This window comes from Lissotriton helveticus, chromosome 1_1 (assembly GCF_964261635.1).
Source record: "Lissotriton helveticus chromosome 1_1, aLisHel1.1, whole genome shotgun sequence".
NCBI classification, from domain to species: Eukaryota; Metazoa; Chordata; class Amphibia; order Caudata; family Salamandridae; genus Lissotriton; species Lissotriton helveticus.
The window spans coordinates 1,650,199,132-1,650,216,030 of NC_136057.1; the positions used below are offsets into that span (position 1 = coordinate 1,650,199,132).

The window sequence follows — 16,899 nt, forward strand, 5'->3', positions numbered from 1 at the left end:
ATATTGCCAAAAGACTGACCCCATTGGAATTCAAATTAATCCTCAGTTTATGCGCACAAATGAGCTGGATCTATCAGATAGCTCGTTTTCCGAATCAAGATCATGGTGTACCTCCGATCGTGGGGGCATTTTATTGAGCGGTTATATATTAATACATGACTTAAATAATATCAAATGAGCCAGAATGTAATAATGTGAATAGGATACTCTCATTCCATGGGAGGGGCCGTGCTTCATTTATTGACTACACATTCATTACACAAGGATTGTTAAACTACCTATTGGGGAGGCAATAATCTCACAGTTAATTTTGGAGATCATAATCCATCCAATGTCAATCAACGCAGGAGGGCAAAACACACAAATTTACCTTGGTGACTACAATCTTCATTGGAATGACTGCAGTGACGCAGTAGTTAATAGCATCAAAAATTTCCTTAACGCTTCTGACCTCACTCAAATTTGCAACGCCCCGACACATGACAAAGGCTCTATCCTCGACCTTGTCATCTCCAAAGAAGGCACCATTCAACTTGACTCAATCCAACCCTGTGACTGGTCAGACCATCATATTATCACATTCCTTATCAAGGAAAAAGTAAAACGCATCCCGGTGCAATATTCCATGCCCAAAGTCTGGAAAAGAGACATGAGGAAACTCAATCCAAACTCTCTTCCCCCTAACAGCTGCAATCTCCTACTCCCCCCTACCGACGTTACTGACGTTCAGTACCTAACTGACCACTATCTCAACCCCATGGCCTCAATAATCAATTAGGCCGCCCCATTGCAACTGAAAAGAGTACCCACTAAGATATCCAACCCTTGGTACAACGGGAGTCTCAATGAAGAGTGACGGGCTGTGCGAACAGCAGAGCGCACCTGGAGATCAGTTCCCTCGACATTCCATCTTAAAACTCTGAGGAAAAAGAGAAATGCATACTTCAGGAAAATAAAACGCTCAAAATCAGAGTTCTTCAGACTCCAGCTAGACCAAGCAAAAAACCATCCAAGTAAATTGTTCGAGCTAATCCGAGCACAATCTAAGGAACAACCCCCAGCTGTCGACATGTTGAGCTCTACTCCTTCCTGCGAAGATTTCTCGGTTTTCTTTAACAAAAAAACTGACAATATAAGGAGCGACCTCCTCAATGACGCAAGCCTTTACTCAATACCCAACTGCAGAACACCCAATAAACTAAAAAACAATGCGAATTGGTCATCCTTTGACACCTACTCTGAAGAAGATATTGACAGGATACTCAGCACCCTAAAATCATCCAATCACCTCACTGACCCTCTTCCGGCTAACGCCGTAAAAGACTTCATCCCTTTGCTCCTCCCACTTTGGACTAAAATTATCAATAGCTCACTACAACAAGGAACTATCCCTGACTCCCTCAAAGTTGGACAAGTTACACCTCTACTGAAGAAACCAACAGCCGACCCCACGGATCTAAGCAATTACCGTCCGATTACCAACATTCCCACTCTCGCCAAACTTTTAGAAAAATGCGTCCAACTACAATTGACAAAACACATAGAACAGTTTGATCTCCTCAACCCACATCAATCAGGCTTCCGAGCAGGGCACAGCACTGAAACAGCTATGACTCACATAATTGACGACGCCCTTCAAATCCTAGATCAAAACGATACCTGCCTCCTCCTCATCCTTCTTGATCTCTCTTCAGCATTCGACACAGTGAAACATGAGAACTTACTCGAACTCCTAAAGACAAGAATGGGCTTCTCTGGGACTGTGCTTCGTTGGTTCACCTCCTTTCTACACAACCGATCTCAAAAATTTAAGAGCAAAAACGTGTTGTCATCCCCAATACCGGTATCGTTAGGTGTCCCTCAAGGATCCTGCCTATCCCCTACTTTGTTCAACCTTGTTATGGAACCTCTCACCACCCTACTACAAGCATCCAATGTTCACTTTCACATGTACGCTGATGACACTTAATTATATCTCAAGCTACAATCCCCCAAAGACATCCTGAGTCTGAACTCTACGATCAGAAACACCCAATCTTGGCTGGCCGACAACCACCTCAAACTCAATGCTATGAAGACTGAGTTCCTCCTAATCGCACCTCCCACCAGAATATCCTCCGCACAAACATGGCTTAAGCACCTAACAGCACTCAATGTCCAACCGACCATCGTGAACTCAGCAAAATCCTTAGGCATAACACTTGACACCAACCTCAACATGCAGCAGCATATCAGCAAGGCAACTAAGGGGGCGAACTTCCAAATAAATACCTTGAGGAAACTTAAACCCTTCCTCCCAGCAAAAGACTTCCAAACCGCAGTACAAGCACTAGTCATCCCTCGCATAGACTACGGCAGCGTGGCCCTCTGCGGCCTCCCCCTAACTACAACGGCACCCCTCAGAGCGTCACTAAACGCGGCGGCAAGACTCATCACTGGATCAAAAAAACATTCGCATATCTCCCCTGACTTTAAATACTTGAACTGGCTACCTCTTGAAGCCAGAATTCAGCTGAAAATTGCCTGCATGACGCACAAGGCTATACACCTGAAATCACCCAGCTACCTCACACATAAGTTGACAATTTCCGGCGGGTCCAGAACTACCAGAAGTACAAACAATCTTCTGCTGAAACAGAGAAGATTCCGGAAGGAAAAAACGTACAAACGCTCCTTCTCAGGAATGGCGCCTAGGGTCTGGAACGCACTTCCTCCGGAAACCAGGCTCATCTCCTCCTCCCTTCTTTTCAAGAAAGAAGTCAAAAATATCCTTATGGCTAAATACACTTGAACAACTACGTTTGATTTACAATGCGTCGATCAGTATTGCCAGTATTATATTATTATATAGCCTATATATTCCTATGCACGGGTGTTTTGACTTGTATTAGACTAAAATGCTCAGAGTCCTGATCCCACATATATCTATTTTCCTCTATTTCTGTTTTATTTACATTGTTTTGGATGACCAAGTCCCAACTAGGCCATGCTACCTCATACCTGTACTATTTGTATTATTGTGGCTTTGTACATGAACTTGATGATCTACATCCTTACTATGCTCCCTGTTCCCCTACCCTTCCACCTGCCTCTGTAAAGCGCTGTTATCTGCAAAGATCTTGTTCGCGCTATATAAAACCTTCAAAATAAAATAAATAAAATCTCTAAATTAAATAAGCAGCGCCACCATGTGGCTGACTGTAAGAAAGGCAGTGTTGGCATTGGAAGATCATAATCCATCTCTAAATTAGATAAGCAGCGCCAACCTGTGGCTGACTGTCAGAAATGCAGTGTTGACAATTAAGGGCCGGTGCCAAGCGCCGGGTCAAATTAAGCACTAATTAGTACATTCTGTTCCCACCCATGTCATACTTGGCACACTCTGCGCCACTTGAACTTACTGCATTCTCGGGATGAAAGATGTAAGATGCAGGGGAGTTATCCAGAATGATTGTCTTTTTCAAGTCTCTCCCCAAGCGACTAAGATCTTTGACGTAGCAGCCCTGATGAAAGACACAGGATTCCCTGAAGAGACGCGATCGGAACACCCCACTTTTGTCCAGGAGGTCGGTCACTGGGTCAGCATACTGGGAAGGAAAGAAAAAGACACAATGGGATCTTGGTTAAGTCCTCTAAATAGGCATAGGGTCACTACTAAGAGGCCAGCCCGGAGACTTTTAAGAGCATATTTCTAATTCTACTGCCCTATGAAACACGATCTGTCCAGTGCCTAGACACAATACAATCATTTCCTAAAATAAGCTGGTTTTGCTAGGAAGATGCTGTGAAGGATGCAGGACTATAACCAACTTGGAAATACCTTTATTCGTGTAAATTTGCAACGGTTTTCGTCCAGGGAAGCCTACTACAAAATAAACGTGAATACCTGGAATTATCTGCAATCTTGCAGGAAGCTGGACCCCAAAACAGCAATAAAATCCACACCAGACACATTTGCAAATGTTGACATTCCCCCTTAGTTCAGCTTTTCATCATTTCTAAGACTATACATGTAGACAAAGGTCAACGATAAACTTAGGATCATCAATTCTTTGGGGAGCAGGCTCAAAGATCCTTTTAGAGAACCATATTTGCTAGAATATATGTTTTCAGAATCCATAGAACAATATAGAAAGAACCACGTCAGCGAAATCTGAACAAGCTGACAACCACAAAAACTGTAGCAATTCCACAGCAGGTTGGGGAGAGGATGTGGCCCGACGGCTAGGGCGGTCTACCTGAAACCTGGGAACCGGGTTCTAGTCTCAGCAAGGACGCGCAACTTCCTGTGATTCTGGGTAAATCACCTAGGGGTAGATGTATCAAGCCTTTTGCGAATCGCGAAAGGCTTTTTTGCATGTTTTGATATGTATGAAAAAATCGCAAAATAAGGAATCTCAAAAATTTGCGATTCCTTATTTTGCTTAAGCATTTAAGGAATCGCAAATTTTGCGATCCTTAAATGCGATGTATGTAGGTTTTTGAAATTGCGAATTTGGGTTAAGAAATCGCAAATTACCACCAACTTGTAGTTGGTGGTAATTTGCGATTTCTTTTAAAAAAGCCCTATTTGGCATTTGTGAAGGTGGCATGTGACGCACATACATGCCCATAATAATAATAATAATCCACATTTGTAAAGCGCACAATCACCCGTAAGGGTCTCTAGGCGCTGGGGGCCGTCGGGAAGATTAAGCAAGCTATTGCCCAGAGTCACATGGTGCTGGGCTAACCTGCCGCCGGAGCCGGGGATCGAACCCTGATCCCCAGATTCCAGCGTCAGTCGCCCTGTCCGCGGCGCCACACCTCTCCCACATAGGGCATGTATGTGCGCCATATGCACACACATGTAAATTTCAGGGGTGCAGCAGGGTGTCTTTGAGACACCCCTGCACCCTTGAAATTATTCTCAATTTGCGATTAGCAAATTGCGAATCGCAAATTGAGAATTATTTCACAATCATTCCTATGGGCCTCCTGGCCCATAGGAATGCATGGGAAATTATTCCTTAATTGCGGATTTGCAAATTGCGAATTCGCAAATAAGGAAGACTAAGAAATCGCTAAAAAATAGCAGTTTTCTACATACATTCCATTTTGCGATTTCTAAATAGCGATTCCTTAAAAATCGCTATTTAGAAATCGCAAAATGGAATCTTGATACATCTACCCCCTAATCTCCCTGTGCCTAACAAAAAAATGAATGTCTCCTCATGTAACGCAACTGGTGCTCATGTAAAGCGCTCTGATACCCAATACATTAGTTTCAAGTTTCTGCTATATAAAACTGCAAAAAATAAAAAAGGAATATGCTACTTACCAGTATGCATCTGTTCTTGGCATAGAGGGCTGCAGAGTGGTACATTTATGAATAGATCGCCATCTGGTGTTGGGCTCGGATGATTGCAATTGTTTTACTCTTGGAGAAGTCTTTTGTAGTCACGAGACTGATGACTCCTCCCCTGGGTGCTAGTGCGCATGGGCATCGGCTCCATCCTTAGATTGTTTTGCCATAGTAGGGTTAGATGGAGTAGTATGATATAATACAGAAAGAGATGCCCATGTAAGTGTATCTAAATAGGATAGTGTTGGAACAGACACAGGTTTCCGGGGAGGCAGGGAGGGCATGTACCACTCTGCAGCCCTCTATGCCAAGAACAGATGCATACTGGTAAGTAGCATATTCCGTTCGAGGCATATGGGCTGCAGATGGTACATTTATGAATAGATTATACAGCAGTTACCTCCCTAGCGGTGGTCACCAGTGTCTGTTGCAACAGTTTGAAATAAAGCTTTTAGTACAGCCTGGCCCACTCTTGCTTGTTGTGTTGCCTGCACATCAACACAGTAGTGTTTTGTGAAGGTATGCGGTGTAGACCAAGTTGCTGCTTTGCATATGTCATCTAGGGGAATGTTTCCTAAGAATGCCATAGATGCCCCTAGTTTACGTGTAGAATGAGCTCTAGGAGGAACAGTTAATGTTCTCTTTGCTTTTATGTAACATATCTGTATACATTTTACAATCCACCTGGCAATGCCTGCTTTAGAGATAGGCTTGCCCTTATGTGTTGGGGAAAAAGCTACAAATAGTTGTTTGGTTTTTCTGAAAGTTTGTGTTCTTTCTATGTAATACAATATTGCCCTTTTGACATCTAATGTATGTAGGGCCCTCTCTGCTACCATCTGTGGTTTTGGAAAAAAGACTGGTAGTTCCACTGGCTGATTGATGTGGAATGCTGAAATTACTTTAGGCAAGAATTTTGGGTTTGTTCTAAGAACCACTTTATTTTGGTGTAACTGTAGGAATGGTTCTTGTATTGTCAATGCCTGTAATTCACTCACTCTCCTGAGGGAGGTAATGGCTATAAGGAAGGCTACCTTCCATGTAAGGAATTGTATTTCACACCTATGCATAGGTTCAAAGGGTGGTCCCATTAGTCTGGTGAGTACTATGTTGAGATTCCAGATTGGGGAAGGTGGTAGTCTTGGTGGAATTACTCTTTTAAGGCCTTCCATGAAGGCTTTAATTGCTGGCACTCTAAACAGGGATAGAGGTTGCCTGTTTTGCAGGTACGCTGCTATAGCTGCAAGATGTACTCTAATGGAGGTGTAAGCAAGGTTACATTGCTTTAAGTGTAGTAAGTAGCAAATAATATTTTTTGTGGATGCGTCCAGAGGGTTGATGTTGTTACTGTTACAGTATACAGCAAACCTTTTCCACTTTGCTGCATTGCATGCTCTGGTGGTGGGACGTCTTGCTTGCTTAATGATTTCCATACACTTTGGAGGTAAATCTAAGTATCCAAATTCTAGGACCTCAGGAGCCAGATCGCTAGGTTCATTTGTTTGGGATCTGGGTGTATTATTTCTCCATGGTTCTGTGTAAGGTGCATGGGTAGGATTCTTAGTTATTGATGTGGCACTTGTGAGAGTTGCAGGAGTGTGGTATACCACGGCTGTCGTGCCCACGTGGGTGCTACTAGTATCATGGTCATTGAATGTTGTTGCAGTTTTCGAACCACTAATGGAATTAGTGGGAGAGGGGGAAAAGCGTATGCAAATTTGTTGGACCAATTAATCCATAATGCATTGCCCTGCGACATGTGGTGTGGGTACCTGGATGCGAAGCTTTAGCATTTTGCGTTCTGATGAGTGGCAAAGAGATCTATCTCTGGTTGTCCCCATCTTAGGAAGAATGGCTGCAGTATTTGGTCCTGCAGTTCCCATTTGTGTATTTGTTCTGACTCCCTGCTTAAGATATCTGCTATCTGATTTTGAACTCCTGGAAGGTGTTCGGCTAACAGATAGATGTTTTGAGGAATGGCCCATCTCCAAATTTCCTGCGCTAGCCTGGATAGTTGGAGAGAGTGTGTCCCCCCCCTGTTTTTGTATATAATACATTGCTGTCATGTTGTCTGTTCTGATCAGGACTGCTTTGCTGATAATCTGCATTTGAAAAGCTTTTAATGATAGAAACACTGCTAGTAGTTCTAGATGGTTGATGTGCAGTCTTTTTTGCTGTACACTCCATCTTCCCTGTACTGTATATTTGTCCATATGCGCTCCCCATCCGGTGAGCGATGCATCCGCTGTTAGCACCACTTGTGGAATTGGTTCTAGGAACGACCGCCCCTTGGAAATGTTTGTTGTGTTCCACCACTTCAGAGAGCAATGTGTGCGGTCGTCTACCAACACCAGATCTGTAATCTGACCTTGAGCCTGATTCCACTGTGTTGCTAGACATTCTTGGAGCGGACGCATTTGTAGTCTGGCATATGGTATTAGCAGTATGCAGGATAACATCATTCCTAATAGCTGCATGAACACTCGAGCTGTTAGTGAGTGTTGTGGTTGGAATCTTTGAATCAATGTGAGCATTGTTTGAATCCTGACTGGATTGGGGTATACTTTGGCTTTTTCTATATCTATAGTTAGCCCCTAGATATTGTTGAACCTTGTTTGGTTGCAGGTGGGATTTTGTGTAGTTCACCGTAAACCCTAGCTGGTGCAGCAACTGAATTGTCTTCTGTGTGTTTTGAAGACATTCTTGTTGTGACTTGGCCTTTATTAGCCAGTCGTCCAAGTAAGGGAAGACATGTATTTGTTGTCTTCTTAGGTGTGCTGCCACCACTGCTAGGCATTTTGTGAACACCCTTGGTGCTGTTGTAACCCCAAAAGGAAGGACTTTGAACTGGTAATGTTGTCCTTCTACCACAAACCTTAGGTATTTTCTGTGGGCTTTGTGAATTGGGATATGCAAGTAAGCGTCTTTTAGATCCAGTGTAGAAAGAAAGTCCCCTTTCTTCAGTAAAGGAAGTACTTGTTGGAGCGTGACCATGTGGAAATGTTCCAAATTTATGTATGCATTGAGAGGTCTGAGGTCTAGTATTGGCCTTAGAGACCCGTCTTTTTTGGGAATTAGAAAGTATAGAGAGTATACTCCTGTTCCCTGTTGATGTTGTTGAACCTTCTCTATGGCATGCTTTTGTAGTAGTGATAGTACTTCCTGTTTTAACAATGTTAGATGATCTTGACTCATTGGATGCTGTTTGGGGGGGATGTTTGGTGGGGTAGCTGTCAGTTCTAGGCAATAACCATGTTGGATAATTTGTCGCACCCACCTGTCTGATGTGATGTTTTCCCAGACACGTAGGAACTGTGATAGACGTCCCCCGACCGGTGTTATATGGTCTGGGGGGAGCTGTATGAAGTCACTGTTTTGTGGTAGGAGAGTTGCGGTTGTTGTTATTTCCACGACCTCTACCTTTGTTGTTGTTACCTCTGTAACTGCCTCTAGAATTACCTCTGGGTGATGTTGGTGTAAAAGAGGTTGATTGCTGGCTTGTGCCTGTATTCTTGGATCCGCCTCTATAGGTGGACCTACGAAAGGAACTCCTTTGAGTTGGCTGTTTAAATGCTCCCATTGATTTAGCCGTTTCTGTGTCTTTTTTCATCTTTTCTAAGGCCTCATCTGTCCCTGAGCCAAGAAGTGTTTTCCCATCAAAAGGCTGGTTTAACAAGGAGGTTTGTACCTCTTGTTTGAATCCTGAGACTCTGAGCCATGCATGTCTTCTTAACATGATACTGGTGTTTATAGATCTTGCTGCAGTGTCTGCTGCGTCTAAGGCGCACTTAATGGAAGTGTTAGTTATTATCTTCCCATCTTGTATGAGCTGATCTGCCCTTTTTTAATGTTCTTTAGGGAGATGTGTGATGAGTTTTTCTAACTCATCATAATGAGCTCTATCATAACGTGCAAATAGCGCCTGCGTATTAGCTATACGCCAGCTGTTTGGCGCTTGGGATGCTACTCTTTTTCCAGAGGCATCTGTTAACTTGGACTCCCTGTCAGGAGGAGGAGCTTCTCCCGTAGTTAAGAAATTTGCTCTCTTACGAGCGTTTGTGACTACTAGCGAGTCCAGAGGTTTTGTCCCTTAATAAATATTGGGTCCTTTGGGGCTGCCTTATATTTTTTGTCAATTCTTGGATTTAAAACCCTAGCTCTCACTGGGTCTTTAAATATGTCTGATGTGTGATTAAGGAGACCCTTAAGCATTGGTAGGGTCCCTGAGGTTCTTTGTGCAGCAGGTAGTGTTTCTAAAAGGAAATCCTCTATCTGAGGTTCTGCATGTAAGTCTACCTTGTGGTATTTTGCTGCCCTATTAATTAACTGTGCAAAACCTGTATTATCATCGGGTGGTGAAGGTTTTGAGGGATACAGGTCAGGGTAATTATCATTATCTGATCCTGCATTATAATCTTCCCATGGGTCTGTATCTTCTGGGGTAGTGTCGTTATCATCCCTAGGAAGTTCTCCCTCCCCTGTGTCACCTTCTACATCTGTTTGAGGTGTAGATGGGCGTGGTGTAGCAGGAATAGCTGGCAGAGTGTGAGGAAGAGGAGAAGAGGGTGTGTCTCTAGGTTGTGGAGAAAGGGGAGGAGTTGTATTTGTCCCCATTGTTTTCTTCTTAGGAGGAGGAGCTTTGTCGTCCAACTGTTCATTCTTCCTCTTTTTAGGTAGTTTTGTCACCACCTTGCCAGTTTGCGGATCAATAAACAAAGTCTTTTGTTTTGGATCTGTCTGATGCTCCTGTGTTGGTACCGAAGTTTTTGGTTCCGAAAGGTGCTTTTGCTTTAGACTTTCAGTGTTATATGTTTTCGGCACCGAAAGTTTGTTCGAGTCCGATCTTTTCGGTGTCGAGGAAGTCTTCGACGTCGAAGCTTGTTTCGGTTTCGACATGGAATGTTTCGACTGCGAGCTTTCCTTGTTATGGAGCTTCGGTGTCGATGTCGACCGTTTCTCGGATCCGACATGATGGGAGGCCGAGTGTTTCGGTTTCGGTGCCAAGCCTAAAGGCGGGGCGTCGGAAACTTTTTTCGGTTGTCTGACCGGGCTCGAAGGCGGAGTCGACACCAAACGGGGTCGGTTTTTTGGTAAAGGGACGTCGTCACTCACGGTTTGATGAACGTCGATTTCTTCGACGTCGGACTCGTCCGCTTCCGACCTCGACTCGTCCTCATCTTCTTCTTCCTCTTCTGGATGTTGTGCCTCGAACAACTCCGGGATTGCATCTGACTGCATTCTCGACGCCTCGTGTCTTCGGGCTCGACGGTTTCTAATCGTCGACTTGGAGGAGAATGCCACACAGGCTTCACAGTCCCTGGAAGGCTTCACAGTCCATGGATTCGTGTTCAGGTGAGAAACAGAGGTTGCACACCTCGTGTAAGTCCGTGTGTGGGAACTTAGCACCACACGTTGGACATTTCTTGAATGGAGTCCTTTCCATGGACTCTGGTCGGCGTAGAAGTTGTAAATTTTTGTTGTTGACGTCGAAGCGCGTCGAAATGGAAATGAACTCGCGCTCGATAACAATACCGTCGAATTGGAAAGGGAATATGCGCCGAAATATAACTTTTTTCTCGAAGTCGATCCGGAACGCTTCGATCCTCATCCGAACCCGATGGCGGAAAAAAACAATCTAAGGATGGAGCCGATGCCCATGCGCACTAGCACCCAGGGGAGGAGTCATCAGTCTCGTGACTACAAAAGACTTCTCCAAGAGAAAAACAAGTGCAATCATCCGAGCCCAACACCAGATGGCGATCTATTCATAAATGTACCATCTGCAGCCCATATGCCTCGAACATAAAGATATTTTGATTTGCCGCGGTGGAACCTCGAGAGTCTATGAATACATTCTGCTGCAAAGCGCACTGTGTCACCAAGGTAGCTAGCGCTCTCTTCAAATGAAAGGACACACTCAGATCTAGAATAGGCTTATGAGAAATGGAGACAATTTTGTACTAAGGCCAAGTCTTAAAGCCATTGATGAACCTCAGTCAGGTTGGAGGATTTCCCCTGGCCGCTGAACTAGATACTTGCGGTTCTTCTCTTCTGCTGTCATGAATACTGTAGTTCATGAGAAGCACAGCTAGAGGAACACAAGCTCATCATTTCAAATCTGGCAATAAAAATCAGTTGCTAACAGTAGGGAGCTACTGTACCAGTGGATGGGAAACGAGCAGGGCAAGGAAAGAAGGATCATCAAAGCAGGCACACTACAAGTCATTTGAACGGAGAACCATTACGGAATCGCTTGCACAGCATCTGTTAACGTTTGAGCAGGAATTCTTGACCTGCCTTCTTCTGAAGACCACTAATCCGGGAACTTGGGCCAGCACTTCACACTCGTCTACAGAGTATGGGCTCAGTGACGTACCTAGAAACTCCTGCTTTTACTAGTTTTCAGAAATGTTTCACCACTGGGTGCGGCTATCACGACCCGGCAGGCTCCCCTAAGCATGCACCAACCTCCGCCATGAGACGGACGTTTGTAAATCTCTCCACTTTACCTTTGCTAGGCTGGCAGTGAATAGGACGCACTCGAACAGTTCACCCATCCGTCGCAGGAACTCGTCTACGTAAGGCCTCTTTAAAACGTACACCTGAGGGGAGAAAGAGCACAGCAGGCTTTATAAGGTCTGTTGGGCTATGCAGTGCAATAGCACTGGGCTGCTCAGTGACCGACACCAACATGTGGAGCAGAGTCCAATTTCATACTGAGCAGAAACATTCAAAATCACACATTTGTATGATCTGGCTTGACAGCGCAGCTCACTCAGCCAATTATGTGAGCATCACCAGGGAGGGGTTTTGGCTCCGCCCAAATGTTAGGAGCCAGGCGTACATGTTTTAATTGGGCAAAAGTGTGCTTCCACAAAAAAAGTGCTTGCCCTCCTCACAGCTGTGACGATTTGCTTTATTTAAACAGCTGCCTAAGCTTGAAATTGAAGGGTCACACAGGTGATATGTGAGTGTCTTGGGTAACTAGATCATTTATGCTCTTTTCAGCAGCACAGATGGGAGGAGGCCAGTCATCAACCTACATTTTTTGTGCACCTGTCAACTGATCTTTTAACCTACACCAATATTATTCTACAGTTCTTTGTTTCTGCCCAAATACAGATCTATTCACATGCTTTTTAATTAAAATGCTTAATATTGTAATACAACATTCCTTTAAAGCCAGACATATTAGCTTTGGCAATGCATGCTGTTCCTTTCCATACTTCTCCAAACAGCCTGAGGTTCCCTTCAACAAGCCTATTTCCAGCAATAGAAGGTGCCAAAAGAGGGTCCCACCCGGTCAATCTCTCTAGATTTTGAAAGGCAGTACTACCCCTCAAAAAAACAAATATATATATTTGTTTTACGTATCCGGGCCCCAGCACCATTTTCTTTTTACCTAAACGAGTATTCCCTCCTTAACTTCGTCATTATTTTTTTATTACAGTCACAAAACGGGCCTTCCGTGCTTCACAAAAACATGAGGCTGGCTAAGAAGCAGATTTTTTTTACTTATATCCTCAAAATATGTTTGATGGAGATTAATTTGTGGCAGCAAGTGTTAGATGCTAAAGTTTGAATGCAGAATCATGAATGTGCTGCTACATCACTGCAGCTGAAACCACATATTTGTCCTGCTCACAGGAACAATGCAATATCATACAGTCTAGCAACACACTCGTGCTACGGGGTCATGGAAATTGCACAAGTGTGCTCTACAAGTACAAAGCAACAGACATTTTAGGTGCCTCAGGCCCTGCCTCCTGATCAGTCCTACAAGGAAAGGTATTTCTGCCTGGTGAACATGAGTCTAGACGATTAACAAGTTGGTGCAAGGCTCTGCAGAGACCGCAGCCTGCGTGGCTTCCTCTGAGAGCCCCTGGCCAGGTGCCATGAACCCAAGCAATCAAAAACACTTGTGGAATCCACTAAACATCTAAATTAAATTATTTGTTAAGCTCCCACAGCAAGTCCCAGCCCATCTTTCCACCCATGAGGACTTCATATATTGTGTCTCAAACTGCACCAATGTGTGGGAATGGCAGCAAACAGAGCCACGCGCCTCTGGTTAGTGCCAGAGGGTACCTGTGCTGGAGAAGCAGCATTTGTGCAATGCAACTCCAGCCAGAAAAGCACATTACCGCCACACTGTACTAAAAGTTTACAACACAACCTCGCCTTTTGGGGAACAAGTGCATTTTGACATATTCTGTGAAGATTTTTATACCAGTGACAGCTTGCACAGCAAACAGAAATGCTGTATGGGGTTAATCAATAGCATTAAATAGGACCTTTTCTGGCTTTTGGAATAAAAAAACAAATAAAGGGGTGCATCCCAGACTGGGAGATGGGACAAGACGAAACATCAGATTCTTCAAGTTATCATGAGATGCCGAGCTGAAATGATGGCTTTGGCGGTTGAGTTGATGAAGGAGAACCTTTTGTGATTCACTTTGAGAGCTACTGCAGGGGAGTGGTTGGATATCAGGTGTAGGAAGGCAGGGGGGGGGGGGGGGGGGCCCTTCACTGCGGTAATGAAAGGGAACGTGATCGCAGTTATGAAGTGTTGCAGACAGATTTCTTATTGGTAAGAAGTGCTTGGTTTCCAGCGGAAGGGGGACGACTTCATGTAAAGGGAAACTGCAGGAGTAGGACAGAGGCCAATGGAATGTTTTGACACTGGCACTTACCGGAAAGAAGCTTGCAAGGGAGTGAAGATCTGGAATGTTCAACAGGGTCAATTAAATTGTAATTGGATTTATGTATCCCTTACTACCCCTGAGGTATCTAATCGCTTTTTCGGCAGGTAGCACGCTACTCCGCAAACCAAAAAAGGATTTGTGGTGAATTAGTATAGGGAAATAAGAAATTAATGTGAGCAGTGGACATGTTAGCCAGTTATTTGGATTCAAAAGGAAAGTGGAGGGATAGAAGAGGGAAGGGTTTGTATTTATATAGCGCTTGCTACCCCTGATGAGGTATTTATATTTTAAAAACACAGGACTCACAAAACTGCCCAGCTGCTTCCAGAGACTCCTATTACAGGCTTCTACGTCAAAAGCATAAACCCGTAGTCATAAGAACCTCTTCTTTCTTCATATACCTTCTGAAGTCTTCAAGGCCAACTCCCAACAGCACAACCTTCCATCGTGGCACGGGGCTGCCTCCCGAGACAAGTAATCGAGAATAGGCCACACTGCGAAGAAACAGCCTATCCTGGATTACTTGAAGCGGGCCACAACCACTTTGAGATCACGTGCAGCAGACCAGAGAGAACAGAGCTGCTTCAAGAAGGGGACCGGGAGAAGAAGAGAGACTGGTGGATAACAAAGAGGAGGAAAAGAAAGGAGAGGAATAAGACAATACAAGAAGAAAAGAGAAAAGGACAGAAGAAGAAATGAGGGAGAAGAAGACTAGCAAAGTAATGAAGGTGTTGGGATGAAAGAAGGATGTATCAGGTGACCAGCATCTTATCACATCCATGCAAAAATAAATATTAACATAATTGCAACAGGTGTTCTGTTTTTTAAGCATGCATAACGAGAAGAACTACATTTAGCACGTGACAGGAGGTGCGGGGAGGTACCAGAATATCAAGTCTCAAGAGTTTAGGGTACGCAAAGTGCTGGTGGCTGAAAAAGCTAGGAATGACTGAAGGCAGCATACATGACCGCTATGTGGTGGTCATCGTTGGGGGAGTGTCTAATATTACTAGAGATCACATATTGGGTCACTTGCACCTCATGAAAAGAAGCAGGTGCGGTCTCGCATTTAGATTCGCGTTCTGCTTGAGGGAGCGATGGGCACATAGTGCGACCAGGGCTTCTTAGACTTAAAAAGGAATGCTTGCATACGGCAAGAACCCGACAGTGACCGTTATTGATACATTTCTGCATGCACTACATCTGCACTTAAAACATCCCAGGAAAAAACGTTCATCCTTACCTGATGTGTTGTACCTTCTATCTCTACAGGCACTATAAAGTCAGCATTGCTGATTGGCTGAAAGACAAACATAGCCTATTCAGGGCAAGCATACAGCAGAAAAAGACAAATTCAACAAGAACGCTGCATGGCAGCTGACCCCTAACATCCAATAAGTATTGTCCAGTTGCCTGACAAAACGACTAAATCACTGACGCCATATTGTTTTTTGCCAAAGAAATTACAGGAAGTATTTCAATTTGATGGCTGGGTACAAGCAGAGAGGACTTACATGATTGGATGACCAGTGAGTCACATCAGGCAAGAGATCCCACATTTGGGTTTTTTATCATTATTGTAACTGCCAGCTGACGCAAGTCATAAGAATGCTCTTCTACTAGTCTTGTCATCCACAGCACTGCATTTCTTTAAATTCGCTGGAAATCCAAATGGAATAGCAGCTGATTTCTCAGCCAATGTTGTGTTGACATTTGTGAAATAAGGACTCCTACACCAACCATGATTCTTAACAGGGGTAAACGGGGTTCACCACTATATGCACTATTACACCGCTATTACTTCTAGACATTTGGGGCATAGATTGCATTTTGGCAGCCAGAGCCGTAAACTAGTTATACTGTCCCCAAGAACTCCTTTTGTGTGGGTATATCGAAACAGGTGTCCAGTATGTCATCTGTCTCAACAAAGCCAATGTTTGATCACCAAGAGATGTCATCTGTCTACGTCGTTCCTCAATATCAGTAAAAAGCATTGGCCAAACCAACGTGTCTGACGTGCATGAATATTTGTAATACACAAAAGTGGACACACGGTGGCGCCAGAATTCCATATGTATGAAGAACTACATTACCCGGACATTAAATGGGACATAATGTAAAGTAAAGGGAAACTAAGTCTAATGATAATCTGCAAAATGGTGTGATGCTGTTGCCTTGTACGGATATCATTAGAGCTGCAGAAGACAAGTGAACCTGTCCGCAGCCACGTGCCAAACGGAGAGGAGAACAGGTTCCCAAAGAGGGCAGAGAAACTCTGACCAAGTTTTCAATCAGAAGTGTTTTCAGCTTTAAACCAGATTTTTTGAAGGCGGCATCAGTGACTTTGGGTGAAAGAACGATAAGCTTCGCTCCAGGCGTCTCTCCCATTTATGTGGCTAAGGGAGGTACAAATGCATCCAAATAAAATGATGTGGAGTGCAACATGTGTTTATAAAGGTTTTAGGTGCATTGTAAACTTTAGTTATTCGATCAGAAGAATCAAGCGTTCAAAAGGGAACCAACACTATCTTACTCCACTAGCGTAAGCTTTACACAGGCGACAGATATTTGAAGGCCACCTTGCTGTTTAAGGAATAAGAAAATATAGATACGAGGTGCGAACAGTTTAACTGGTTTTGGAGACATTCTCCCGTTCCCTAAAGTGCATTCTTAGCTCGACACATCGCCCCCACCAGACCAACCAGCATGAGAGCGTTCAGGTTCTCAATGGGGGATGTGCAGATGTTTGCGGCATGAGGGTAGCTGGTGAAGTACATGTGAGTGCACATAGGGTACATCTCTTTGTCTCATTCAGGCCTTTCCACTAAGATGGCCATAGGGAGCACGAAG

The 16,899-nt window shown here is 44.1% G+C and overlaps 1 protein-coding gene across 2 annotated transcripts in view; it reads right to left on the reverse strand.

The window, feature by feature from the left end:
• CTDSP2 (CTD small phosphatase 2) overlaps nt 1-16,899 on the reverse strand; it is a 126,334-nt gene that overhangs the window by 11,281 nt on the left and 98,154 nt on the right. For both annotated transcript variants that reach the window (XM_078688831.1, XM_078688823.1), the window contains 3 exons: nt 15,293-15,349; nt 11,854-11,946; nt 3,402-3,587 (listed from right to left, as the gene is read on the reverse strand). In XM_078688831.1, the coding sequence (XP_078544957.1) occupies nt 3,402-3,587; nt 11,854-11,946; nt 15,293-15,349 (336 nt within the window). The remainder of the gene's footprint in view (nt 1-3,401; nt 3,588-11,853; nt 11,947-15,292; nt 15,350-16,899) is intronic.